At 50.2% G+C, this 27,919-nt stretch overlaps 1 protein-coding gene and 1 long non-coding RNA gene across 5 annotated transcripts in view; one reads left to right on the forward strand and one right to left on the reverse strand.

Moving 5' to 3' along the window:
• LOC140896845 (uncharacterized) overlaps positions 1 to 27,919 on the reverse strand; it is an 87,847-nt gene that overhangs the window by 54,748 nt on the left and 5,180 nt on the right. The window lies entirely within an intron of this gene.
• Positions 41 to 27,784, forward strand: LOC140896843 (tyrosine-protein phosphatase non-receptor type substrate 1). 4 transcript variants are annotated; one of them, XR_012154618.2, is made up of 10 exons: positions 41 to 613; positions 771 to 861; positions 15,270 to 15,623; positions 18,161 to 18,475; positions 19,065 to 19,412; positions 21,052 to 21,162; positions 22,911 to 22,932; positions 23,097 to 23,261; positions 23,960 to 23,999; positions 25,366 to 25,409. XR_012154618.2 is itself a non-coding variant. In XM_073308857.2 (9 exons), exons 2-9 carry the CDS (start codon positions 780 to 782, stop codon positions 25,624 to 25,626), a joined length of 1,533 nt encoding a protein of 510 aa, XP_073164958.1. In that variant the 5' UTR covers positions 44 to 613; positions 771 to 779; the 3' UTR covers positions 25,627 to 27,784. The 4 variants fall into 4 exon arrangements, 2 of the variants coding, with proteins under 2 accessions (XP_073164958.1, XP_073164959.1); XR_012154617.2 differs by having other exon boundaries at positions 23,097 to 23,999; positions 25,366 to 25,424; XM_073308857.2 differs by lacking the exon at positions 23,097 to 23,261 and having other exon boundaries at positions 44 to 613; positions 25,366 to 27,784.

The following is a 27,919-nucleotide window of genomic DNA, read 5'->3' on the forward strand; positions in this document are numbered from 1 at the left end:
AGTGAGCTGGGGAGGCCGGGAGGCCGGGAGCCCAGGGGGGAGGGCAGGGAACTCGCCCAGCCCACCTTAAGCCAGCAGCGTATGGTTGATTCAAGCAGGCAGGAATGACCTTAGAAAAACAAGTTTGTGCGGGGCCAGGCAGGGCCCCTTCTGGGGCTGGTTCCGCTGCACCGCCCGGGCAAGCTACCTTAAATCGGGGCTGGCCTGAAAGCTGCGGGGGGGCTCTCTGCGCTGGTACATTGTGGAAGCAGCGTCTCATCAAGTGCTGACTGCTAGGCAACGGGCGGGGGGGGCCGAGCGCCAGCAGCCGCCGCCGCCACCGCGGAGAACTGGAGCGGGAGCGGGAGCGGGAGCCGGAGCCAGCCCAGCCGCGGGAGCCGGGCGGCCGGGTCCGCGCGCTGCCTCTCCCGGGGACGCAGACGGCGCGCGGCTGCCCGCTGCAGCGACCGGGGGCGGAGCGCTCCCCCTGCGGCCGGCCGGCCAGGTGCACCCCGGGCTCCTTTCTGCTCCCCGCCGCGGGGCGGCATGTGACTGAAGAAGGCGGCTGGTTCGCAGGGGTCACCGCGCCGGGGATTTTGGATCCCGCCTGGGCAGCACCAAGCGGCCGCCGCCGGTGGGTGGCAGCTCCCCGGGGCAGGATCGGGATCGGTCCGATTCCTCTTCTTCCTCCTCCTCCCTTCGGGCTGGGGCGCCGGCGTAATTTCCTTCTGCCGCTGCCCTGCCCCGGACCCTGCTCTTCACGCAGCTCTTCTCCTTTCTGTCCCTGCCAGGCGCCCGCGATGGAGCCTGTCGCCAGCCGTTCCTGCTACCCTGCCTGCTGGCTGCCCTGCCTGCTGCTCCTCGCCCTGCTGGGCCGGCCGGGTAAGTGACGCTGCCTCGCACCTGCTGCTGGCAGAGCTGGATACTCCTGGCACAAGCATTGTTGGGTCCTGTCTTGATCCTGCCGCCCCCCCCCCTCCGCCCCCATCTCTTCCTTTCCCTGGTCTCTGGTTCCCCTCAACCTTCCCCTATAGAAACCCTTTCCATCCAGGAGTGTCTGGTGCACAATATAGATGCGTATTGACCTTTAACTACCGCCGCACCACTGCAGGGGAGGGGGCCAGAGATGTGAATTAAAGGGACGGGGGATTGTCTATGGACGGTAGGAACCTGGGCTCTGGCCCCCTCGTTCCGCAGGGGTTATGGGAACCCCAGGATCCCACTGAGTAACTTGGCTCATGGCTGTGGTTTGTTTGATTTCCTCTAATCCACGGATTCTGCTACAAGGTAAACACCTTGTCCTTGCCCTGGTGAAAAAGGGGCACCAGGGGCTGAATTCAGCAGGGGTCTGAACTCCTATGGCTGATGTGAGCTCATCAGCAGATGGGTGTAGATGGTGAATTTGTCAAAATTGCATAAATCTGCCATTCAGGCGGTGCACGGAATTGGTGTAATTTACATACAAACAGTCGGCGTAATAGAAGGGCAACTAAGGGCATGTCAGCACAGGAAGTTATTCCTGATTAACACCCTGTGTGGACGCTCTTAGTCCAGAAGAAGAGTATCCACACAGGGAGTTAATCAGGAATAGTTGATCTGTTTTAAATTCACACCCTATCTTATTCCAGATTAATTTTCATGAGGTCGTGTAGGAGGCTGTAAAATGGGCACAGGTGTAAAATAGCTGTTTTCTTACCCGCTCCGGGTAGTTGCTTTTCTTGTTCCTTAACCTCCTTTCTGCACTGCATGGTGTGCACATCTCACTCGCTTTGCACAATCACCGAACACCAAATCAGTATAACTTCCCGGACTGTGCATCAGTTTTCTGGCCAAATTACGCCCAACATGAAGTCTGCATCACAAGGGAAGTTGCACACACTGACTCCAAGCTCCGTTTGACCCTGTGTAGGTTATGTCTACACTCCGGACCGTACAGTGGCACAGCTGCGCCGCTGTAAGGGCTCCTGTGTAGCCGCTCTATGCCGGCAGGAGAGAACTTAATTAAACCACCTTCAACGAGGGGCGGTAGCTCTGTTGGTGGGAGCAGCTCTCCTGCTGACATAGTGCTGTCCGCTTTTGTTGGTGAAATTTACGTCGGTCAGGAGTGTGGTTTTTTCCACATCCCTGACTGGCAAAAGTTTTACCGACAAAAGTGCTAGTGTAGACAGAGCCTAATCTAGGGATTTATACTGTGTTCGCCCCATGGTATCTGAGCACCAATCAGGGCTCCTGGCTCACATTCTTGGCTCTGCCAGATGATTCCTTTAAGGCTTGCAAAAGGCTCTGAGATCGATGATGAAAGAGGCGATTGTGGTGCATCTAAAGTATTTATTTATTCTTCCTGCCATTTGCACGTCCCTCTTTTCACTCCCTTCCCTCTATCAGTGTCAGTAAACCTCCCTCTCCCACCAGGAAATGAGCCCTGCGGCGGCTGCTTTCAAGGGTGCTTCGCTTGCAGCTGAAATGCTGCCAGTAATTTTATTTCTGCCTGGATTAAGTAATTGGTGAACCTTCCTTCTCTAATTCACATAAGGCCACAGGTGTGACCAAAGTCAAGGTCTGCGTTTCATTGGAAGCCCTCACAGGAAAGATGTTGGAGTAGCCAGCTCCTGCTAATGTCCAACCACCTCTAATGCTAGTCCATGAGCCAGAACATGCCCCTGACTATCGACTGGGGGGGAGGGAGAGAACCTCTCCAGTCTGTCCGTTACCAAGAGGGGTTCTGTGTCCCAATCATAAGGGCAAAATTTTCAGGTGAAAATGTATGTGGGGTTCTTTCCATGCTGACTGTGACCACTGCTGTCTAAGGCTGACGGGTTCCAGGGATGGTTGCCACAAAGAAATTTCTGAGGGGGTAGGGAAAAGGCAAAACAACCAGAATATTTCTTTCCTACAAAAAAGGGGCACTGGCTGATCCCTGGTAAAGCTGCCTTTGAACTAGAGCTTTGCCAAATCAAAGCCATGACTTCCCCCCACCTCCTTGACACCGATTTTCCTGAACAACTGGGCTGATTCAGCTCTGGGTCCCATTTCTCTAAGTTCTCCCTGTGTAAGGGATTCAGCTAAATGGTGCTGGGGTTCTGTCCGTGCTGGGGAGGCGGCAGGGGAGGGGAGGTCGCTGAAGCAGATGACGTTACCCTGGTGAACTACACGCACTTTCTGCTGCTGTCACCCGTGTGAAATACACCCTTCCTGTAACCCCCAGACGCTGTCTGGGGCTCCCTATACCGCTGTGTAAATTGATCTCTGGCTTTCTTCTCCTTTTTCTGAGTTGCAAATTCCATGCTCATTTATAGCAAGCACCTGTTAATTTCCTTAACTGGGTATCCCCACTGGGGAGAATTTGAAGCATTGTACCTAGTGAATTATTGTTGGGCTCCTTCTCCAGTTGAAATTGTCTCATTCCTACAAGTGACAATGACACTGACTGCAAATATTCAAACCAGCTGCATATTTCTTTACGAATGTGAAGTCCTCGCTCAGTAACACTCTTATGCTCCTTCCAGCATTACTTTAGATTGCTTTTGAAGAAAAGCTATTTTTGTGGGCAAGAATTTAGGCAAGAGCTGCAGCTCTCCTGCAATTAAACTTTAACCCATTCCAACCCGTCTTGCATCAAGTGACTTGAAAATGGGGAGAAGGGAAAAATTAATGACTCACCAAACCAGAAATTTTAAACCACAAATAACAAACTTACTGCTCTCCTAAGCCAAGCAAAAAATCAAGGTAAGGATATACGATGCTGAGCCCGTGCTGCGGGACACCATGCAGGAATCTGCCTCCTTGCTGGGCCTGGAGCATCGTAATTCACTCTAGCCTTCGCCACTTCCCCACCATTATGAATTCTATACTGTACAAGTTCTGGGCCTGCGGTATGAGGATTTCCACACGTACAGTGCTTTTAAAAACAACATCTCACTATCCCTGAAATTTAACATCATGGTAAAGTAGATTGCAGCAGATGAGCATTAAGGTCCCCAATTCTGTGGGGATCAGCACATGCTTAACCCTCCTTAACTCATTCTTAATTCTAACTTTTAAAGGCGTTAAGGGTGCTCAGCACCTTGCAGGTTGGGTCCTAAAACACGAGTTGCCAGTTTCCTAAGAAAATGGGTTTTCTAAGACACTGTTCAATGCTGTGCCTGAGAAGGGATTTGTTGCCGAATGCGTGTTCGCTTGGGAGGAACAACTTGTCTTTCATTTATGGAAGCTGGCTGTGCAAATGATGTCTTTTCCATGCGTGTGATGCGGCAGAAGGAACTCATGATCTTGACCACTGTACAGTATGTGTGTCACATGATCAGTGTCTGAGTCAGTAGCTGTATTGCACAGACTATTAGAAGAAACTTTCTGAACACCCTCCCACTCAGTGCTTCCGTGCTGTGTAATAGGAGCCTTCATGGAAGGCGATGGGTGAATTCTTGCCTGATTTTAAACCCATTGAAATACTGGTGGATTCAGAAGCTCACCTATAACAGTGCTTGTGTTTTGCTTTGGGGAGACAATGGGGACGGGGAGAGATGATGGGGTTTAATTGTGGGGAAAATACTTAAGGAAGAGAAAATATCCAGTAACTGATGTGACAGGGTCAGGCCAGATGGCTAAAGGAGAGTAATAGAAGGCAGATATATTAGCCCCAGGTTAAGTAGGTCCCTTTTCCCTGGGTAAGGTAACAGGGAAGGTTCCAGAACAAACAGGAACCTTCTGGAGACAATTAAGACAGGCTGATTAGAACACCTGCAGCCAATCAAGAAGCTGTTAGAATCAATTAAGGCAGGCTAATCAGGGCACCTGGGTTTTAAAAAGGAGCTCACTTCAGTTTGTGGTGCGCGTGTAAGGAGCTGGGAACAAGAGGTGCTAGGAGCTGAGAGTGAGAATGCGGACTGTGGAGTACAAGCATTATCAGACACCAGGAGGAAGGTCCTGTGGTGAGGATAAAGAAGGTGTTTGGAGGAGGCCATGGGGAAGTAGCCCAGGGAGTTGTAGCTGTCGCACAGCTGTTCCAGGAGACACTCTAGACAGCTGTATTCCACAGGGCCCTGGGCTGGAACCCAGAGTAGAGGGCGGGCCCGGGTTCCCCCCAAACCTCCCAACTCCTGGTCAGACACAGGAGGAGTCGACCTGGACTGTGGGTTCACGAAAACAGCCAAACTGAAGGCTACCGTGAAGCTCCAAGGCGAGCAAATCCGCCAATAAGCGCAAGACCCACCAAGGTAGAGGAGGAACTTTGTCACGCTGAATTGCAGCAGGGAATGGAGTTTCAGCCTAAACTTTGCATTTTCTTGCTTGTATGCTGCAGTCAGCATGTCTATTCAGGGTTTTTCAGCTCAGTTTCCTCTTTTTTCATAATGATGAGGGGGAAGGGACTCGCACCACTGATGGATCTCGGCATTCCAAGCCTTTTCTGAACTCATACTGGGCCAGATGCCTCCCTGGAGTTACTCCGCTGACATCGCTAGAATTGTACCAGGAATTAATTAGCCCACTATGGCAATAGGCATGCGGAGAGGTAGGCCCGTTTTGTATGGCGACTCCAGTGACAGTTGTGTACTTGTAAGCTGTGCGATGTAAATACGCCTAGTGGAAGCTAGGAAATGCTAGCATGGCAGCTCGTGTCCGACGCTGGCATGCTGTGCCCATCCTGCAGATGCTTCTGAGACATTACAGTAAATCCTAATATCAGCAGTAGCTTATGTCTGATCTACGGACCAATAGATCATAGGTTATGGAGAAGTGGCTGAGTTGGGAGGATGGGGGAGAAGGGCTGATACAAGCTGGGCAAAAGCAACATTTGAAATATATTCCCAAAGAGCGTACAGCTGGGCAATGTTGACAGAGGCGACAAGGAGACCCCAAAGCCGCCAGATGGCAGCTTCACACCATCACGGCTGTTGGCTGTTTGTCTCACAGTTACACTGATGGTCCTTCTCAAAGTGCCAGCTCCATCTGAAACAAACAGCCACATCTGGTGCGCTGACCTCACCAGCTGCAGCAACGCAACTGGCCGACCTGTGGCAGAATGTGGGTCACCAAATGGACTCGACAACAACGAACAGGCTCATTAACCACAAACTCCTCTTCAGTTAGAAGCTGACAGCCATTCGGATGTGCACACGTTGCAAGAATAGGGTTGGACGAGCCAGTGCATGATACGGATGAGCTGCCTGCAGATCCTCACTTCAAAACACAGATGGGCTTGAGCTCCAGGAGCGCGAAAGAAAGTCTCTAAAACTCTGCCACTTCCTATACATGCTGAGTAGCTTGAGGATGCGGGGTGCCAGGGAGGGGAAACGCCATCCTAACTGGAGACTATGGATAGTGGGTTTCAACAACAGTGACCAACAGTTACAGTTCATGGCCCAAGTTCCTCTCCTAGTTATACTGGTGTAAATGCAAAGTAATTCCACTCACGTCCATGGAGTTACTCCAGATTTATATTGGTGTAACTGAGATCAGATTCTGTCCCTCTGAAAGCCTGCATAATACACACAACTTGGCTGAACCACATCCCGACCCATTGATATCTGTTCCTAAGGCTCCTCAGACCCCCCAGAATTCCAGAGCAGACATTTCCCCCATCTTCCTCCTCTCTGGGTACAGTGCTTGCCTTTCAGATAGAGAGATCGACAGATGGTGAGAGGGAGGAGGAAGGAGAGAGCTCTCTCACGTCCATTACACACTGTGCATTCTACTAGCCTATACACTCCCTCTGCCTAGGGCTACTGATATTGACAGGTTCATTCCTACTGGGAAACTTTATCCAGGATCTTCCTCTAGACACAGCAGAATTTTGTTTTGCTCTTAGACCGTTAATGTTGGAAACAGCTCCCTCTTTAGTAGATGTAATTTAATCAAACATTGCTGTTGTGAGCATAATGCAAAAGGAAAATTATCTTCCCAGTGCATTTTTGTTGGAGAAATAAAGCACCCGCAGTAGCGAGCATTCAGTTCCACTCCACCACGTTCCCTTTAGGGTCCAATCCTCAGGAAGTGGAGATGTTACAGTGATGAGTGTCGGTACAGGAACTTAGGTAGGACTGAAGGATCTCCAAGGCAAACTCCCACTGAAAACATTGCGAGTCGTACCTGAGTGAGACTTGCTGGACTGGGCAGTTCTAATGAGGATTGCAGTGGGCAGATGGACAAGAATGTCCTAGAATTCTTTCACGAAGCAGTTCTATGACCAAAGATGAAGCCAATATATTGGCAACACGATAGAAGCCCTTATTTTTGCAGCAGAAGCTGCTTTCCTGTTATTTCCAAGTGATCATGGAAGAGAACAGCTCTGCTAGTCAATTAGGTCCATTTTCAAAGCAATTAGTGCTCAGTGTGCCAAGGCCCATATTTAATATTACTTCTATGTAATAATTGTGCACTCGTGGCCATGGCTTCTGGGACCGGAGTATGTATCTAAACCCATCAGCCAGCCTTGTATGCATTAGGCGGCAGTACAAGCCATTCACCCCAGTCCTCTGTCCCAGCCCGCCTGGTGGAAATTACTTCCAGAGTTGAGCCCAGAGTCCAGCAAACGAGTAGTCAAGACGACAACCCTGGCACAATTCCTTTAATGCCAACACAATGACTCTGGTGCCAATTCCATGGCAAGGAGCCATCTACCAAGGATAACCTATCTCCATGCCTCAAGAACTCATGTGACGGCCACCAGCTAGGTCCACAAATGGGAACCAGAGACCTCCAGAGCTAAAAGCCAATGCTCTCTAGAGATTTATATCCTCTGTGGATAGGCCAGAGAGAGGGATCTGTAACATACACTCACCAACAGGTGACACTTAAATCTAGTGACTGTCAACAGGGGAAACTCAGCTGATGTCACCCATTATGGAGATGCATAGGGAAAGGAGGTCTTCTTTGACAAAGGTAAGATAAAGACCCAAATGAGGAACACAACCGCAAATTAGCTGGGAGAGATGTGGGGTTTTTTTTTTCCTTATCATGTCCCTTGTGTTTCAAGGCTATTGGTTGGTTGCAGTAATTTACAAAAATTAAATCCGGAGCTAACAAGACTTGTGTGTGGAACAGAGCTGAGTGAATTGTTTGTGGTAAACAGTTGACTTGATGAGCTTGGCCTCTTCATGCTTACCGAAATGATTGTGATTTTCTCCAATGTGGTGGTTGTACGAATTTCATCTTTTTATACTCTTTGTATTGATTGGTTTGCTGCAAGGATTCTATAGACAAAATTTGAGCTGTTGTGTTTGGTCAGATGATCAGAAGTCACACGCAATTGGTTCTATTTCCTGGGAGAGTGTAGGAGGGGTTGGAGAAGCTGCTGGAGCTCTAAATCTCGGGAAGCAGCAGCAGGTTAGGGGGCGAGAGCCGATATTGCAGAAAGCTTTTAGATCTCTTACTTCCTGGGTTGCACAGACCTTGCTTGAGGCACCCAGAAAAATTAGGCAATCAGATATACTGGCTAGGTGCAGAGCAGAAGTTTAACTTTCCCTTCTCCTTTGAACACAAGTAACTGAGTGCAGTCTTAGCTATGACCAATGTGGTCAGATCCTTATCTGGGCTGCTAAGTGGGCTCTGTTACAGGAATGGTCGATCTGTATCTGTTACATTCAGAGATAAGATGCCAGTAGGCATAGCTAATCTGCGTCAGCTCTTCACAGCCTTGTGCCAGGTTCTGCTGATTGGTTTGAGGAACACTCGTTCTGTGCTGAGCCAAACAGAGTCGCTTCTGGAGAGAATTCTCAAACACGCAGCTTAAACCTGGCGCTCTGACCCTTGGTACAAGTACGGCTCACTCACATTCGCACATTCAAATGTCTGTGAATGCTCGGCTGCTTTGGTGCAGGAATAGTTCAATGCTCAGTGGAGGCACATCTGAGTCTAGAAGTTGAGTGCAATGCCTTGTTTCACAGTCGTGCACAGCGGAGATTAATGTTCTCTTCTCACTGCTCACACATAGAATCATAGAATATCAGGGTTGGAAGGGACCCCAGAAGGTCATCTAGTCCAACCCCCTGCTCAAAGCAGGACCAATTCCCAGTTAAATCATCCCAGCCAGGGCTTTGTCAAGCCTGACCTTAAAAACCTCTAAGGAAGGAGATTCTACCACCTCCCTAGGTAACGCATTCCAGTGTTTCACCACCCTCTTAGTGAAAAAGTTTTTCCTAATATCCAATCTAAACCTCCCCCACTGCAACTTGAGACCATTACTCCTCGTTCTGTCATCTGCTACCATTGAGAACAGTCTAGAGCCATCCTCTTTGGAACCCCCTTTCAGGTAGTTGAAAGCAGCTATCAAATCCCCCCTCATTCTTCTCTTCTGCAGGCTAAACAATCCCAGCTCCCTCAGCCTCTCCTCATAACTCATGTGTTCCAGTCCCCTAATCATTTTTGTTGCCCTTCGCTGGACTCTCTCCAATTTATCCACATCCTTCTTGAAGTGTGGGGCCCAAAACTGGACACAGTACTCCAGATGAGGCCTCACCAATGTCGAATAGAGGGGAACGATCACGTCCCTCGATCTGCTCGCTATGCCCCTACTTATACATCCCAAAATGCCATTGGCCTTCTTGGCAACAAGGGCACACTGCTGACTCATATCCAGCTTCTCGTCCACTGTCACCCCTAGGTCCTTTTCCGCAGAACTGCTGCCTAGCCATTCGGTCCCTAGTCTGTAGCTGTGCATTGGGTTCTTCCGTCCTAAGTGCAGGACCCTGCACTTATCCTTATTGAACCTCATCAGATTCCTTTTGGCCCAATCTTCCAATTGGTCTAGGTCCTTCTGTATCCTATCCCTCCCCTCCAGCGTATCTACCACTCCTCCCAGTTTAGTATCATCCGCAAATTTGCTGAGAGTGCAATCCACACCATCCTCCAGATCATTTATGAAGATATTGAATAAAACCGGCCCCAGGACCGACCCTTGGGGCACTCCACTTGATACCGGCTGCCAACTAGACATGGAGCCATTGATCACTACCCGTTGATCCCGACAATCTAGCCAGCTTTCTACCCACCTTATAGTGCATTCATCCAGCCCATACTTCCTTAACTTGCTGACAAGAATACTATGGGAGACCGTGTCAAAAGCTTTGCTAAAGTCAAGAAACAATACATCCACTGCTTTCCCTTCATCCACAGAACCAGTAATCTCATCATAAAAGGCGATTAGATTAGTCAGGCATGACCTTCCCTTGGTGAATCCATGCTGGCTGTTCCTGATCACTTTCCTCTCATGCAAGTGCTTCAGGATTGATTCTTTGAGGACCTGCTCCATGATTTTTCCAGGGACTGAGAAAAATCCCCATGCCCATGCCCCAGTCTCTCTGCTCCCTGCCCTTTAAAGAACTTCTCTCACATGCCAGGCACATGCTCCAGAGAGGGACACTGCTGTAAATGGGTATCTGAGAAACTCAGGGACAACGTAAAATTTAACGTTGTATGAGCCCAGAGTTATTAGACTGCCACCACTCACGGATGGATGAAATGGAGACTAGACTGAGTTTGCACATTCTGAAATGCCACTGAGCTTCTGCTGAAATGGGGTTTCCACCTTTAAAATGTCCTTTTGGACACACTTGTGTCTCAGTATCAAAGTGCTGATGCTGTATCAGCTCCATTCTATTTTGGGGGAAATTTCAGTGTCCTGGTGCTCTTAGTCACATCAAAACCCAGGACTTACCTGTGAAAGGAACAGTATCCAGAAAGCAACAAACTTAAAACTGATATTTTTACACAATGCACAATTAACCTGTGGAACTCACTGCCACAAGAAATAATTGATGCCAAGAATTTCTCAGGTGTCAAAGGATTGAGAATCTATATGGATGAAGAGAACATTAATGGGTTACATTATAGGGGATAAGAAATTATAAGCAATAAAAAAAATCTCTTGTGGTGGGGCATCAACCAGCCACTAATTAAAATGGTCTAGGGAGAAACTTCCCTATGGCAAGTAATTCCATAGTTGTCCAGTAGGGGTGTCTTGCACCATCCTCTGAAGCATTTTGATATTGGCCACCATGGTGAGAGAGCCTAAATCCCAACTGCTATCTGAGAAAATCATCTGGTCTCTACAGCAGTTGTAAGACCCTTTTGTACCAATGGAGCAATGCAAAGGGAACTCTTCACAGGGCAATACTGAGTCCAAGTCTTCAGTTTTATGGTGGGGATATAACCTGTGTGCAGCTGCTGCACTAAAGACTAGTATTGGATTCAGGCAAAGAGAACAGACCTTACTGGTGAAATGCTCGGTATTTTTAAAAAAGCGCATCACAGCGAATACTAAGCATTTCCTCAAGAGCTAACTACTTACATGTTTGGTTAAACTTAACAGCATTTGTTTCAGTGCCATCTATTGACTCCCAATCATAATATAGTATGCAGTGATTTACTCTTAGCTGCGAGTGCCATTAACAGCCACAGAAGCTCTGCAACGATATTACACTTCCCTCCGTGCAGCGTTTAAAAATGTAACCTTAAGCAATGGCATGGATAGAAATCTTGTTCAATTCAGTTTCAGTAACTGCATTGGCATGACCAGGATGACAAGTGTTGCCAAAATTAATCCGTCAAATATCTGTGTGGGCTACAGAGCATCTCTACCTATATTGCTCCTCTTGCTGCTGCTTCTACAGGTCTTGACTACAGCACTTTTCATTATTTCTGGTGGTCTTGAGCTCTCACCTTGCCTGCTCCATTGTGCCCGGGTATTGCAACACTTAATTTGCTTTAGATAACCAGACAGCGTTTCAGTCAGCTGAGCACGGCAAGTCAGGGTAACAATGAAGTTTCATCTGACGCTGCTTTATCATCATCATTATTATTATTACCTTTTGAAGGTAAACTGGAATGTTCAGGACATTTTCAGAGACCTCAGACAAAGTTCCCACGTAGCTGACCAGCGCAAATACTTGTTTCTGCACATGCATGTGGACACACAGCCTTGATATGCAGTGCAAATGAGCACTCGGGCTCACAAGATGGAGAATTCTGTGCAGAAGTGCCCACTTGCATTAACTAATACAGCATACTCTGATTAATTGGGAAGCTGTTTTATTGGGATGTCTCCTAGGGAAGTGACTTAGCCTATTGGCAGGGAATGGTAGTAACTTCTGGTTAATTGGGAATAATTGGCATAAATATCACATCTGCTTAGTGCCAAGTGGTGCTACCCTGGTCTGCTATTCTAAGATTCAGTATTTGAATTCAATAGAAGCCAAATAAAGATAAAGATTTAAATGCAGGAAATAAGACCTATTCTTGTATTTGTATTAATTACAATAGTTTGTCTCTTGCGTTAAAATTGGAAAAGATGCAGAGAAGGGGAACAAAAATGATGAAGGGTGTGGAACAACTTCCATAGAGGAGAGATTAATAAGACTGGGACTGTTCATCTTAGAAAAGAGACGACTGAGCGGGGATAGGATAGAGGTCTATAAAATCATGCCTGGTGTGGAGAAAAAGTGTTATTCATCCCTTCACAGAACACAAGTACTAAGGGTCACCTGAGGAAATTAAGAGGCAGCAGGTTTAAAATAAACAAAAGAAAGTACTTCACACAACACACAGTCAACCTGTGGAATTTGTTGCCAGGGGATGTTGTGAAGGCCACAAGTGTAACTGGGTTCAGAAAAGAATTAGATAAGTTCATAGACGATAGGACCATCAATGGCTGTTAGCCAAGATGGTCAGGCATACAACCCCATACTTGAGGTGTCCCTAAGCCTCCAACTGCCAGAAGCTGAGATTGGATGATAGGGTTGGATCACTTACTCATTCCCCCATTCTGTTCATTCCCTCTGAAGTATCTGGCACTGGCCACTGTCAGAGACATGATACTGGGCTAGATGGACCACTGGTCTGAGCCAGCATGGCCATTCTTATGTTAAGTTTGTGTGGTGTTTTTTTAAATGGCTCTTTTTGCTGATAGAGAAGAGGTAACACCAACCTGCCCCACGGGCTAACGTAGGGATCAATACATTCATCTTTGTACAGTGCGTTGGAATTGTAAAGCTCGCTGTAAGTGCTAATGATTATTATTATTCACAAAGGCTCTGATCCTGCTGCCAGTTCCTCTAGCAGGGACTTCCATGCCCATGTACTACCACAAAGGTACGTGGCCCAGGCCCAGGCCTCCATGCTACCACAACTGGTTGCAGGACCAAGTGTCTAATCAGGGGGTCCCCGTGAAAGTTTTGTAACCCCAACATGCTGCAGAGACGGGCTTAGTTTCCAGTGAGCAGGAGTATTTTATACTCTCCTGTATTAACTTAAGAGTAAAGAAGCTACGTACAGAGCACAGAATCATTAGAGCAATTACACCATAGACATCAGGGGCCTGAGTTGCCTCTCTCTTGTGCCGGTATCATTGAAGAGCCGCTGCAACGGAGTTCTCGGGAGGAAGAGGACGGTCAGGTCCATCAAGGAAATGTCACGCGGTTCACAAGTAAAACCCGCATCTGTTGTTACAAGATCCATTTCTAAGGTGCCCACCCTGGGCATTCATTACATAATTAAGAAGTTTAACGATATCCACTGAAAGGAAGAGACCTCCCCTGTGTTAAACTAGTTTCTTTGCAGCATCAGCGCCAGGTTGGGATTGGCAGGAGAATATAGCTGAAACAACACAGTCACCCATTTATAAAAAAGGTCAGTAGAAAAGTGAATCTTTCATCCCCTCTAATTGTAACCCCAGCCATTTCTACTGATCGCTTTAAACAGTCACCAGGAAAGTCACACTTGTCTGGAGTTTATTTTCCTAATATCGTTACAAAAAAAACCATAAGGTGACTAACTGGCTGATTAGGAGACAAATATTTTCTTCAGTTTGCGTTTGGCAGCACTTTGTATGGCGTCAGTTTGGCTGCTCTGTTGATGATCACTTGGGCTCTGTCTCTTTGGTTAGCAGGATGACGTCGCTCTCCAGCTGGGCCCCGCACTCCTGCTCCTCCCCAGTCCTGCAGGGGGGAGTTTACCAGTAACTCACCAGCACTGCTACCGCTGTTGCTGAGTTTGGAGCCAGGAGGACCTCTCTTCCTGGGAACCCTGTACGGAGACTGGGGGCAACAGGAGCTGGGGTGAGGGAAGTGGTGGCTGGAAGAACCTCCTCCCACCGTTTCACCATTCAGGCCTCTGGGTAGAATGTGTGGGGATGAGACCTGCTACATCAGGTGTAACTCAAGTGACATAACTACTCTCCACAGAAGGTACCCTCCGGTGCTGAGCTCAAACCTGTACAACTGGGGGCTGGAGGATTTTAAATGGAATAGTTTCAGAAAAGTGTAAATAACTGGGCAATGGGCATTGGATGGAAGCTACACCTACCTAACAACTAGGACAAAGCCCAAACCAGCCCCACGGATATCAGGCTGGGATTATTGCTGACAGGCCTCTTGCCTTGCGAGGGACCACTGAAACTTTTCAAGATGGCCCAGCCCAATTGCTCAGCCAGGTTTTGGGTTGGAGGTGTATTCAGTGCTGTAGATCCCTTCTTTGGTCAAGACCAGGAATGTCCACCACATCTCAGCCCAGGTGGATCACTTGAATTAAATTACTCTCTGTAATATACAGAAGAATTTGTGACGCTGAGCACTGCTGTAACTTCCATGGTTTTGGGGGTCCCTGTTTCTCCTACAATATTTTCTCGTAAAAGAAACCACCGTGACCTGACAGGTAGTAAGAGATAAAGCCATCCCCACCTGGGCTTGTATGGTAAGGGATAAGGCACTTGTAGATACCCAAAGACAAATCATGCATATAAAATTTATGACTAAATGTTAGTTTCTCCAGGGCAATAATCCAGCACAACCACAAATTATGGTTTGTCTAGACTGACATTTCCACCTCATTGCGTGTGCAATTTAAAGGGGTACAGAATCTGAAGGTGTGTAACTAGCCAGGGTAAGTATAAGGTGCCTGAGGGTTCTAAGGGTACTGAAGATGGGAACGGTTTGTGTGATACCAACAGGTCCAGAGTCCCCTGGTTGGGGCATTGGCCAGTGGATTTGGCCCAGCCCAGCTATTTTCAGTCAACGCTGATAAACCTGGCAGGTATTTTTAAGCTGGACCATACCCGTCTTCTGCCAGCAGCGGCTCAGCCCCAGAGCGATGGCTCCGGGCATTGCCGTAATGCAGGACAATCCTGTAAGCTCCCGCTGAAAGGAGAAGTGATGGGCTCGGCCCTTGGCCACGGGAGGAATGGTGCTGCCTATTACTCTAAAGGCCTCCCCCGTAACAGTGTCACTGGCTGTGTCCCGGCCCCAGGGGCAGGGGGTGTGTCAAGTAAAAGAGCCGGATTACGAAGGTTGTTTTTGTTACAGGGGCCGGGGGGGCTGAGGAGGCCGAGGAGTTCCAGCTGCTGCAGCCCCAGGACGCCGTGCGGGTGTCCGCGGGAGAGACTCTCACTCTGACCTGCTCTGTGACCAGCCTCGCTCCAGTAGGACCCGTGAAGTGGTTCAAGGGCTCGGGCGGGGACCGGCAGCTCGTTTATGCAGACACGGGATCATTCCCCCGGGTGACGCGGGCTGTGAATGGCTCTGACACAGACTTCACCATCCGCATCAGTGACACCCGCCCCGCGGACGCCGGGACCTATCGCTGTGTGAAGTTTAAGAAGGTGTCGGGAGGCGATGAGGAGTTCAGATCCGGCGCGGGCACGGCCGTGACTGTGAGCGGTGAGGGCGAGCTCCCCTCCCAGCCACACGCCCCTGCCCGCCGGGGGCTGGGACCAGGGCGGGGACCAACCTTGCTCCGCCCGGACCCTCCCGGGGAGCTGGGATTCCCATGGGACGCCCCTAGACCGGCGCTGAAGCAGGCCTGGTGGAGATTTGCCCCGTGACTGATGGGCCTGGTGGAATCTGGGCACCAGGCAAAAATCTCCATTTCTGTTCCTACCTGGACCCTCTGAAGATGGCTTCACACTGCGATGAGCACCGGGGGGGGCGGGTCTGGTGGGAGGAGGCAGGTGTCAGGTTAGTGCCTCCCTTCTCCTCCCCCCACCAAAATGCAGGTGCTGCCGGCACTGGCAGGCTGATTCTGCCATCACCCCAGCGGTGCCGGTGTACCAGGCTGGGACTCACCATTTCCCCCACCTCCTACAGAGCTGGGGGGAGGCCCCACAGGAGCTGGGCGGCTGGAGCATCCAGCCCCAGTTCGCTCCTTGTGTGCACAACTGGAACTGAAGCCAGACGCAATCCTGGGGTGACTTCGCCCTCCCCCACTCATTTAATTCCTTCTCCTGTAGCTCAGTCCCCCGGCCTGAGCTCGGGTACGTGAATGAGGCATTTGGGGCTAGCTTCACAAGGGTACTGAGGCACAGGGGGGCTGGAACAATATGTATCGTGGGGGTGCTGGGAGCCATTGAACCAAACTGTAAACACCCTGCATATGATGGAAACCACTTCAGTTCTAGCACCTATGCTGAGGCACCTAAATGACTTGGGGGGCCTTAGGCTGGGTTTAGGCACCGCAATCCAGATGTAGGGTCCACTGTGACCCACAGAACACCCACGCCCTGGAGGCGTCTGAACTCAGGGTAAATCTTCCCTAGGCCTCTGGTTTTTCCCTTGGCCATTCAGCTGCCTCAGCCCCAGAGCAATTCACAAACCGGGGGAGATGGGCACCCACCTGCCTCTCTCACGTGCAGGGCCCAAGCTGGTAGAATCATAGAATATCAGGGTTGGAAGGGACCTCAGGAGCTCATCTAGTCCAACCCCCTGCTCAAAGCAGGACCAATCCCCAACTAACTCATCCCAGCCAGGGCTTTGTCAAGCCTGACCTTAAAAACTTCGAAGGAAGGAGATTCCACCACCTCCCTAGGTAACACATTCCAGTGTTTCACCACCCTCCTAGTGAAAAAGTTTCTCCTAATATCCAACCTAAACCTCCTCCACTGCAACTTGAGACCATTACTCCTCGTTCTGTCATCTGCCACCACTGAGAACAGCCGAGCTCCATCCTCTCTGGAACCCCCCTTCAGGTAGTTGAAAGCAGCTATCAAATCCCCCCTCATTCTTCTCTTCCGCAGACTAAACAATCCCAGTTCCCTCAGCCTCTCCTCATAAGTCGTGTGTTCCAGCCCCCGAATCATTTCTGTTGCCCTCCGCTGGACGCTGTGCTCAGAGACCACCTAGTGTATTGGGTCCCATTCAAAACTGAGGAGAAGGAGGTGGAGGCAGCTCCCGTTCCCTTAAACTTGTTGATTCGAGCACTCACCTGGGTGCGAGTGCCCCGAGTTCAATTCCCCCCTTTGTTAGGGGAGTTAAACAGGGGTCTCCCCCCTCTCAGGAGAGTGCTCTAAACCCGCACCCATGGGACCTGGGGGGCTCCCTCAGTCCCCTGTTGAAGCTGTCCCATTGCGCATAGAGAGAGTCACTGGAGCAGGGGGACGGGGCCCTGGGCTCTCACCTCCAACCTGGGTGCCCAAACCAGCAGACTCCAGCCTCCTCCCCTCTCTCTGGGTCTGGGACTAGTTATCCAGAGTGGAACAGCTTCACCTGGAGACCCCTGTTCAACTCCTCTCCCCCTCAGGCAGAGAGGAATTGAACCGGGGTCACCCCACCCCAGATGAGTGCTCTAACCCCAGGCTAAGGGGGGACACACACCCTCATCACCACCTCCAGCTGTTGTGCGTGGAGTTACCCGCCTGCCTATTCACACCACAACCACCTAGGATGCTTAAGCTGCCTGACACCAGGCCGGGGATTCCTATTCGTGGAGCTGGGCACCCCCTGAAAGCTGGACTTAGGCACCGATCACCACGAGAGGGCAGGGGCCTAGCACACATGCCTGTCCTGGTCCTCTCCCATGAGCTTAGGTAGCTCCCTGCCTCACGTGGGGCTCTTGTGGATCGCAGTCTAAGGCGCGTATCTAGCCCCGCTTTTGGGGGGAGAAATGGGGACTATTTCTCACCCATAACCATAGGTGCTGGAACTAGGGGTGATATCACACACACACCCCGGCTTGAAGGGGTTTCCATTTTATCCACGGTTTACAGTTTGGTTCAATAGCTCTCGCCATCCCCACCATACACATTGTTCAGCACCCCTGCCCATGACTCTAGCCTCCCTACACCCCAGCCCTGCATTTGCTCAGGGACAGGGGCTGTGGCTCCCCCGATCTCAGGCTGTCCCTGTGGGGAAGCGGGCCCCATGGGGTGGGGAGATGGGCTCTCAGTCGCAGGGATCTGACTGATAAATGCTTCTCCCTGCAGCCAGCCCCTCGGCCCCGTCCGTGTCCGGCCCCTCCAGCAGGGCGGAGCCGGGTCCCTCAGTGACTTTCACCTGCACGTCAGGAGGATTCTCCCCCAGAGATATCACTGTGACCTGGCTCAAAAATGGGACCAAACTCCCAGCCCCCCAGCCCCAGGTTCTCCCCGAACACAAAAGCGTCTCCTACAACATGTCCAGCACCGTGGGACTGAGCCTGACCCGAGGAGACGTCCGCTCCCAGCTCACCTGTCAGATAGAGCACAGCACCTTACCGGCTCCCTTGCGTGGGTCCTACAACCTCAGAGAGGCCCTGCGAGGTAGGAGCCCAGCTGGGGCTACTGCGGAGGGGCAGAGATGGATCCTTCAGCCTTTGGTTCCTTTGGGCTGGGTAGTGGGGGGTAAGAGGGGAGTCACTGAAATCCAGATTCAGTTCTGGACTCTGCCTTGTGCCCTTAAAACTTTGAAACTCTTTGCCCTGGGCTGGTACATCCCCTACTCCAGCCCAGTGGAGGGCAGGGTTAGGAAGAAGGTGTTTGACTTTGTTTAAACCCTGGTAAGACACCACTCTCCATTTTAATGTACCCAAGCTGGGTCTGTCAGGGGTTTTTCTAGGGGGAAGGGGAGGGAAATTGGGGACACTGGGTAGACTTGGGTTTTTGCAGCCTGCTCATTTTAAAACATTTGCCTTCCCCTGGGTTTATTCCTGTGAGGGGGCCAAGGCTCTCACACGTGGGAAGGCAACTTAGAGATAACCAAAGTTCTTTGCCCTTGAAAAAATATCACATGGCAAGTGGGACGTGGGCTCAGGGGGAAGGTCAGTCTGTCCAGCCCAAGAAATTTCCCTCTGACTCAGCAGGAAAAGGAGAATTTCTGTAGCTGCCGAGCACAGGATATTTGTGTTCTCAGTTCCACCCAGGATGCGAGTGGGTGACCCAGCAGCGCCCGTCGCACTGAACGAGTCTGTGACGTTCACCTGCCACGCGGAGGGGTTTTACCCGAAGGACGCGAGTCTCACCTGGCTGGAGAATGGAAATGAGACGAACCTTGGAAAATCCTCCCCCCTGGCCGAGAATCCAGATGGGACGTACACGCTGCAGAGCTCCCTGGAGGTCAAAGCAACTGAACAGAGGAATCGGTCCATGTTCACCTGTCGGGTTGTGCACGATTCCCAGCCCCCCGTCAGTGCCAGCCAGATGCTGAGAATCTCCCAGCCACCTCCTAAGCCAAGCAAAGATGTTCCTTCACCTGATGCAGGTAAATGTGCAGCTGAACCCTCCCTGCACTGCTGGGAAATGCCAGGTCTGTTCTGCTGAACCCAGGGGTCATTTCAGCCCATCTCCGGCAGTGAGCGCCTCAGTGTTATAGTGACTCTTTTATTCCAGGATTATTGCTCAGCTCTGCTCTCCTGGGGCCCGGATGCAGAAGGGGAAGGTTGAGGGCAGGAAACGTCACTTTGGCCGCACTCTGTGCCCAGGGCAAATCATCTCAGCAGCCCTGCAGGGGCATGAATATCCCTTGGAGAGGGGCTCAGGCATGGTCACTCCTGCAGAGCTGAGGATGAGGTTCCATGTGGCCAGCTAGTATCTTATGCAAACAGCTGCCGGCGGAGCTGGGCAAACGCAGCAGGGTTCAGTTGCCTGACTGAACCCGTGTGTTTGGTTTGAGGATGAACCAGCCCGTGTGTGTTGCCTGGGGGCTTGCGTTCAGAGTTCGGCCTGTTGGAGGTTTCTCTAGGAACATTCTGCACTGCTGACTACTTGCCTCTTGAGTCTTCCTCTTTCCTCTGTATCCCAAGACATAACTTAACCCCTCCACACGGTGTGTGTCTGTGGGTGAAGGGTCTCTCCCATATTCCTCTCCAGCCCACTGTTGGTTGAGAGGAACAGGTATAGGGCCTGCTGTGCCACTCGGGGGGGGGGGGGGGGGTTTGCTGTCTGGTGCTGCCAGAAGTTATACGGAGACCCAAAGGCTTCCCCCGCCCCTTTTCTGTAGCTATGGAACAGTCTAATGGGAACACGGTAACTTGGAGTTGCTGGTCTTCACTAGATATGCTCAGCAGATGGGCTGAGACTGGTTATTATTAGAGCTGAGCGAATAATGGATTTTCTGCTGCAGGGGCAAAAATTTAAAACAAAACAAAAACAACCCCTCAAAACACTGTTTATTTTGACCCCAAATGGAAGTTTGTTTTGGACGTCTCACCCTTTTTTCTACGTTAAACGAAACTGTAGCTAAACATCTAAACAAAACACCATTTCAAAATAAAACAAGAGCCAAGTCTGGATTTTGAAATGGCCAAAACAAGCCGTTTTAGTTGTTTCAGCTGAAAGATTTGCTGAATTTGGCCTGAATTCACAAGGCTTTTGGTATAAAGAACCCAACCGCACACACTTTCTGGTGACTTCACTGTTTGCCAGAAAAACTTCAGCCAACTGCAGTAACTGTATCCACACCCCTTAGAGCACCTAGCGAACTGGATTCCAAATCCTCCCCGAAACACCACAGACTAGGTCTGAGGGAGACAAGGTGCGGGAGGGAATCTCTTTTATTGGACCAAACTTCTGTTGGGTGAAATGGGCAAGCTTTCAAGGTGCACAGCGCTCTCCTTCAGAATGGGCCTGTCATCTCTACAGCAGCTATGAGCAGGAATCCCAGGTCTGTACAATCAAACTCCGGGGAAGTTCCCCTTTGTACCAAACTTCAGACCTGAGCTTTGGTTGAGATTCTCAAAGAGGCCAAAGGGAGTCTGAATTTTCATGAGTTGAGCTCCTAACTCCCCTTGGCATAAGCCCAGATGTTCTGCATTTAACTAACTCAGTTTGGCGAGGAGTTTTTCTGTTTGACTATTCTGATACTGGCCTCCTATGATCCCTGAGTTTCTCTCTTGTTACAGAGAATAACTTACCTAACCTAAAGATCTACATAGCCGTAGCAGTGGTTTGTGCAGTGCTGGGTGTATTGGTAATTGCTCTCATCTACCTCATCAGAGTACGACAGAGCAAAGGTAAAAATGAATTATTTCCAGGGGTGCCTGCCGGGGGTGGGGGGTGCGTTGGCTAGATCACTCTCTTCCCATACACGCAGGCAGTGCTTTACAAACACACCAGCATTGGGGGGGGGGGATGAAATGAACGGAACTGGTTAGCGTTCACCTGGGGAAGAGAATTTCACTCGCAGTTATAGGGAAATGTCAGTTATAGCTTAAGGGTAACAGCCACTGGAATAGTTTTAAGTTATGCATCATGGAAATCATATGTATGTGTCACACTTCGTATTCTTCTCTTTACATTGCTCTTTTAGTTCTATATAGCATCTAGGGACCCCGAAAACCCGCTACGAAGGTGCGGGCTAGACAGATGTAGGGGCAATGACTATAGTAGATTCTAAGGGCAGTTATGGGAATTTAAAAGCTGTAGTTGAGGGAGAATCCTGGCCAGGACACCAGGGTTCTCTCCTAGTGCTCTCAAAAAATGCCCGGGGGATATTTGACTTCCTCCTGGACAGATGAGGAGTAAAAGGACCCTTGGTTTAACGCCCCCTCTAGAGGGCACTGCTGTATGGACACCAAGTAAGGAAAGCATTGACTGTATGAAAGATGGGCTGCAGTGTGTGTCCTTGCAATGGGCTTAGCATGTCCATGGGGCCACACCATTTTGGATGGAGACACTCTCACCCCCATGCGTTAGAACATAAGATTCTAACACTACCCCAAAGAGCCTAGCACCTATCCCATCGAGCCCCCCACAGCTGCTAGGAGCAGGTGCTTGGATAACTTCAGCATTGCACTGTGGCAAGGACCAGTGCATCTGCACCACTTGTTCCACTCCCAGCATGGAGGGAATACCACCCCTACAAACATCACTGGCTCTGCCAGCTCATGAACTAAAGACCTCATTCCAGGTGCTGCAACCAGCCAGTCCAACAAGGGATTGTGCAGGGTCCAGATCAGCCCATGTGGGGATGCAGGTGTGTTTGTACATCTGTTGTAAGCTCAGGGTGTTTCAGGCACTGGTTTGTTGCAGTATCTTCTTGCCTAACAATGCAGCACTCCATTAATACATCACTGAAACATCAGCAGTGGTTGTGATCTCAGTAGGGTTATCCCTCTTGTCTGATGGAAGGCTAAATGGGAAAAAATCTCACTGCTATCATCCCCCCTCTAGTTTCTGCCAATTGCTGGAGGAATCACAGCTCCCAGTACTGTGCCTGGAAGGCATTGGAAGATTCATCCCAAAAATAAGAGGGGAGGGGAGGGGAATTACCAGAGGATAATCTCATCAAGGGATCCAATAACATTTTAAACAGCAAGAGCAATAAGACCTTCTCAGAACTCTGATACCCTTACAGCCTTCTGACTCATTTCCCATCACTCCTCTAGCATGCCGCCATGTTTAACTTCATAAAGCAGGTCCATTCTGAAAACCCCCAGGCTGCCCATAATATTGTATTTGATGCAATTTCTGTCTTGCAAAAGACACTCCTAAAATAGGAAAGGTTTAGACTCCACCCACAAAGATTTGTCCTGCAATGAAAGGAAAGGAGCTTTGCAATATGTTCAGCAGAGTTTGCAGGAAGATGCTGTTATTGGGTTTCTGGAAAAGCTGATCTAGCAACTTCTACAAAAAAGTTAGAAAAAAAGGAAATAAATAGTGTGCAAAGGAGCTAAAAAAAATATAAAGTAACGTGAAATGATGTGGGGAGGAGGGATTATTACAGTAAGGTTTTTTAAGTTGTGTTTCTCTTTTTAAACAGGAAAAAGCTCCCCTTCTGTAAGGTAAGCACCGATCTCCACTTTCCTCATTGAACTGTTGGGTAATCAGTGAGGGAATTTAAAGCCACAGGAGCTAATGAAGTCAAAGTGTTGACACCAGGGCTGAACTGGGGTCAAGTTTTAGCTAGGTTCCAAATTTGTAACTTTAATTCCTATGTCATATGCAGGCGAACATGGTTTAGCATGGTCTACGCTTCACTTTGAAAGCTCTTCGCCTGTACATGGCGGTTGATGTGATGCTCAGTCACTAGTGGATGGAAGAGGAGATCCATGCTATGGAGACGTTGGGCTCTAGTGATCTGGAGGGGTTGAATATCTCAGCCATTGTAAAGGCAAGAGTACCTCATGAGCCATGACTCAGCCTGTTACAGCACACGACCGTTCGAGAATTACCACCCAGAGACTGCTCAGTGAAGTCGCTCTCTGTACAAACAGTTACGAGCCAGCAAGCAGACATCACTGGAGATGGTTCTCCCATAGCATTGCTGAACGGAGGTTCCTGGCCGAGCGTACACCCACACATTCATTAACTGAGCTGTAAACCAGCCACTAAACAGCTGTAAACCTGCATTACCTAGGGAGGTTGTGGAATCTCTTTCCTTACAAGTTTTTAAGGTCAGGCTTGACAAAGCCCTGGCTGGGATGATTTAGTTGGTGTTGGTCCTGCTTTGAGCAGGGGGTTAGACTAGATGACCTCCTGAGGTCCCTTCCAACCCTGATATTCTATGATTCACTTGTTCTTTATTGTCCATGCCACACACAGGCAGCCTGGGGAAATCCAAATCTTCATCCTATGGCCAGCTGGCTACTTAAGTCTATGTGTTGTGTGAGGATAAACTCTTCATGGTGCAGTTAGTTCTCCGTTATCACACACTGGTATCCAGTGGTTCTCCCCTCTGTCCTGAAATCAACCGTCAGTCAGCCCTCGGCCATCCTAACCTGAAAGAATCCTCTGCAAAACTTAGTCACCCAGCAGCGCTACCATTTTAAAATATGAGTGTTTGACTCTGTTCTGTTGCTTTTTCTGTAGGCTACATGAGCCCAAGAAGAGCCCCAGCACAGCTCTCCAGGTATGTTACAGCTAGCTTCCTTTGGGGAACCGGAGAGGGGAGAACGACGGAAGACGCCATGAAAATACCAAGCGTCAGGCTAAAATCATGGCAGTTTATTAAGTGCTCAGAATCTCAGCTATGCGAGCCTACTTCTGTGGCTGGGGGGAGGGAGAGAGACACACAGTTCAGGACAAACGCTCCCTCTCTAAATTGCATAGGGAAGCTGCCTCCATCGCACTGAATTTCTCTTCTCCTCCTCCCCGGTGCCCCCACCCCTCCCCAAAGAACAAGTCTGGCTCTATTGTGACTAGAGCCAGCTGTACAATAAGCCAGGGAAGCTATTTCTAGAGTTATTTTGCATTCTGTGATGCAGCTATGAGTAATTTACCGATCAGAACTGAGCTCTGTCCCCCCGCCCCAGCTCGTCCACATGCTCACGTACGCACGCAGCTGGCCTCACACTGGAAAGACCTCATCCATTCTGGACATAGCCGCCCAGACCATGATCTCACTGACACTGCTGCAAGTCTAGAGTAATTCTGTTGACCCCAGTGGAGCATCTCCAGGTCTACAGGGGTGCAAGGGATTGCAGACTCTGGCTCGGTATTGCCCCTGGTTCTTCCCTCGGAGCATCGTTCGCCAGCAGACTTAAGGGAGAATTCTTGCAGTGGATGGTAATGGTGCATCTCAGTTGCCTGGAGAAGCCTGAAGGTAGCAAGCGAGTGTCTTGGTTAGTCTCGGGCCCTGTGGACTAGCATGCTTCTCCGCCCCTCTTGAAACATTATCGAGTGTCCCCAGGAGCCTGAGTGACCGTTCTAGAGCCAAGTTATCCAGCAAGTACAGCTTGCACTGCTGCTGGCTAGATGTCCCACCAGCATGCCTTAATCCTGCCCGGGATGGTAGATACGTCTCCAGAGCCATTTCCATCTTTGTTCTCTGCTGAACAAGCCAGCCAGTTGGCAGTTGATGCGCATAGTTGAGGGGTTGGTTTGGAATGGGGACACCTGTCTCGGGGATCCAGCACCACTAATTCATCAACACAGACCCCAGGTCTCAGGCGGTAGGACTTTACATTGTAGCACATCATACTTGTGCTGCCCTAGCAGGGTCCATCCAAGGACCTCAGAGCACGTTAGTCATGAATGAAGTAGTTGTATTCCCAGTTTACTGATGGGGAAACTGAGGCACTGGGCTACTAAGTGAGTTGCCCAGGGTCAGTCAGCAGCAGAGCTGGGAGTAGATTCTAGCTCTTGCCACAATCTTCTGCTATAATCACTAGACCAGACTCTTAGCTCAGGATGAACAGCTCATATCCCATCTGTATGCCAGCTGCAGGGGACACAGCTCCCTACTGACTCCATGTTTTCTCCCTCCCCCAACTCAGGATTCTGATCCCAACACCCTGACCTATGCAGACCTGAACTTTGACAAGCAGCAGAAGAAGAAGAGCATGCGCCGGTTCATGGAGATGAGCCCGCAGTTGGAGTACGCCTGCATCCAGACCGGCCAGCCGGCAGTCGCTGAAGACAATCTCACCTACGCTGACCTGGACATGGTCCACCTCAGCAAGGCACCCAAGAGACCTGCCCCCCGGCCCGAGGAAGCCATCTCGGAGTACGCCAGCGTCCAAATCCAAAAGAAATGATCAGGGCTAAAAGCAGTCCGGGGCTCACTGGAGTTTTGGTGAAGTCTGGCAGGCCCCTAGCTGGACATGGAGCCCTGGTCCTCCAACACTGGATCTCAATGGAGGCATCAGGAGCCCAGTGGAAGTGGGTGCCAAGCTATGGGAGCTGCATTCCTGGGGCCTGGAATGCTTCACACAGCGTACGGAAGCTTCCCCATGCTGCTGTGTCCTCACTTGAGTTAATACCAACTTCCTTCCGGAGAGGCCAGACTGAACTAAGACCCTCACACCGTGCAGCTTTATTTCTGGACCAGGATCTCTGTATCCCCCCCCCCCCCTGGTGATTTGTCACAAGACTGGAGAGGTCCTTCGCTTGGTGCACTGAGTTTCCTTTCGCATGTGTCAAGCAGACAGACAGTTTTCAGTGCTTCGCTGATGCAGTGGCCTACTCCATCTTGTAACCTTTCCAGACAAGGGCTGTCCTCGTCTAGTGAACACCTGAGTTTCTCTGCAGCCAATTTAGTACGTTGTGTGCAAGGAAGAAGCAGCCAAGCTGCCGCAGATCAGCCACCTGAAGGAGAGGAGGCTGTTTTGGGAGATAACGTAGTGGCAGAGAGCTGTCTGGCAGCAGGCTCTGGACTGCTGTTCTCAAGGCAACATAGGCCAGCTAGCTTGCCTGTTGGAGTCCCTCTGTGAAGAGCAGACACTCTTTGATCCAGAGTGACTACTCCTCCTTCCTCCTGCTTCAGAACCTGTGTCTGAACGAGACTGCTCATTTTTAGGCTCAGATTTCCCGCCAAACTAAGTGTGTCGTAAGTAATTCCTTAAGTTTCCACCTGAGGTTCCCCCTTCCCAATCATCCCATCCTTGGGGCAGTATGTTAAGACCAGTGACCCACTCGTGCCCTTGCGGGTTGAGCGCCAGGCTCTGCAATCAGATCAACAAAGTGAGGACGTTTCTCAGCCCCAGAGCACCTTGGGCTGGGGAACGCAGCCTGCGGAGCTCCCTGGGCAGAGTGGAGAGTCTTGATCTGACCCAGGAGCCATGCACAAGTCATGCACTAGTCATGAGCTCCTAGGCACCACCGCTCCCAGGCCTGTGTTCCCCTGGTACAGAGCATCCTCATTGCCAACCACAGAGCTTATCCTCATGAGATTGGGACTGATGGGCTTCCTACAGAAGCTTGTGCTAGCCGGGGTGGGGGAAGAGGCTAGCCAACCTCTACTGCCAGAGCACAGGCTAATTCCAGGGCTATGCTGCCTTTCAGCCCTTACTGCTGGCCAGTTCATCCAGCACGCCCGGCCTCAGTGCCTGGAAGCAAGAAGAAAGCCTTTATGCACGGGTGGAGGGCATCCCCCGGAGAACAATGTCACCATGACTGTTTGACATGTAACTGTTCATCTTTAGAGCTAAAAGCCAATGCTTGTGTGTCGTCCATGGGTGGAGTGCTGTGTGTTCATCACTAGGATGAGACGTGCAAAACTAAGTGTCAGAGTCAGCGTGATAATCCCCAACCCTGTCAAGTGAAGGTCTGGTAAGCAAGTAACCCTCCATCAGCGCTGGGGGGGAGGGGTGCAGATTTCTGACTTCTCGGCCTTCCCCACGGCCGGGCAGACTGACTGGCCTAGCGAAGAAAAGTGACAAACAAAGCTGAAATGCAACCACAAGTGGCATTTCAGAAGCAGCCGTCTTCCTGATTTTCTACATGGGAGGTTGCAGATAACGCACCGTTTCAATTTTCACCTTATCCCTAGGATTCAGGTTTCAAGATTTCCAGGGTCAGGAAGAGCTGGGCTAGGCAGCTGGCACTCCAGGCAGGGGATTATACCTGTTTACGCCAGGCCTGAATATGGCCCCCTTGCCTGGTTATTGTGATGGCCGAAAGCCCTTTCCCTGCCCTCCTTTCCTCAGCAGTATTAAAGAGAAGAGGTGGGACTTGTGGTACCATTCCTTGGAAGGAGGGCAGAAGAGGGAGAAATAATCTAGCACTAAGACATGTTGGAAACTAGATTGTATTCTAGCTGTTTGATCCTGCAGGGAGCTGGGGAGGAGGAAGGGGAAGCCAGGAGATCTCGACAGGATGTTTCAAAATCAACTGAATGACCACTTGTACAGATTGCAACATTTTTTTTTTTTTTTTTGCTTGCAGGATATTTTTGTAATAAAAAGTTCAAAGTTCTGTCTTGCTCGTGGGTCGGTGCCAGGTGCTGTGCTCAGGGCCCCCTGCCATAGGGAAGCCAGAATACCCTTCCTGGGTTAGATACCCTGGGGGAGCGGGGAGGCAAATCTGAGTCGTTCAGGTTCTCAGACCCTT

This window comes from Lepidochelys kempii, chromosome 13, assembly GCF_965140285.1.
Source record: "Lepidochelys kempii isolate rLepKem1 chromosome 13, rLepKem1.hap1, whole genome shotgun sequence".
In the NCBI taxonomy this organism is placed as follows: Eukaryota; Metazoa; Chordata; order Testudines; family Cheloniidae; genus Lepidochelys; species Lepidochelys kempii.

Excerpts from the sequence above, each read along its gene's own strand:
- LOC140896843 (XM_073308857.2), top strand. The coding sequence starts at position 780 with ATGGAGCCTGTCGCCAGCCGTTCCTGCTACCCTGCCTGCTGGCTGCCC. Across the intron at positions 19,413-21,051 it reads TGTTCCTTCACCTGATGCAG|AGAATAACTTACCTAACCTA; the intron begins GTAAATGTGCAG and ends CTCTTGTTACAG. Across the intron at positions 24,000-25,365 it reads GCCCCAGCACAGCTCTCCAG|GATTCTGATCCCAACACCCT; the intron begins GTATGTTACAGC and ends CCCCCAACTCAG.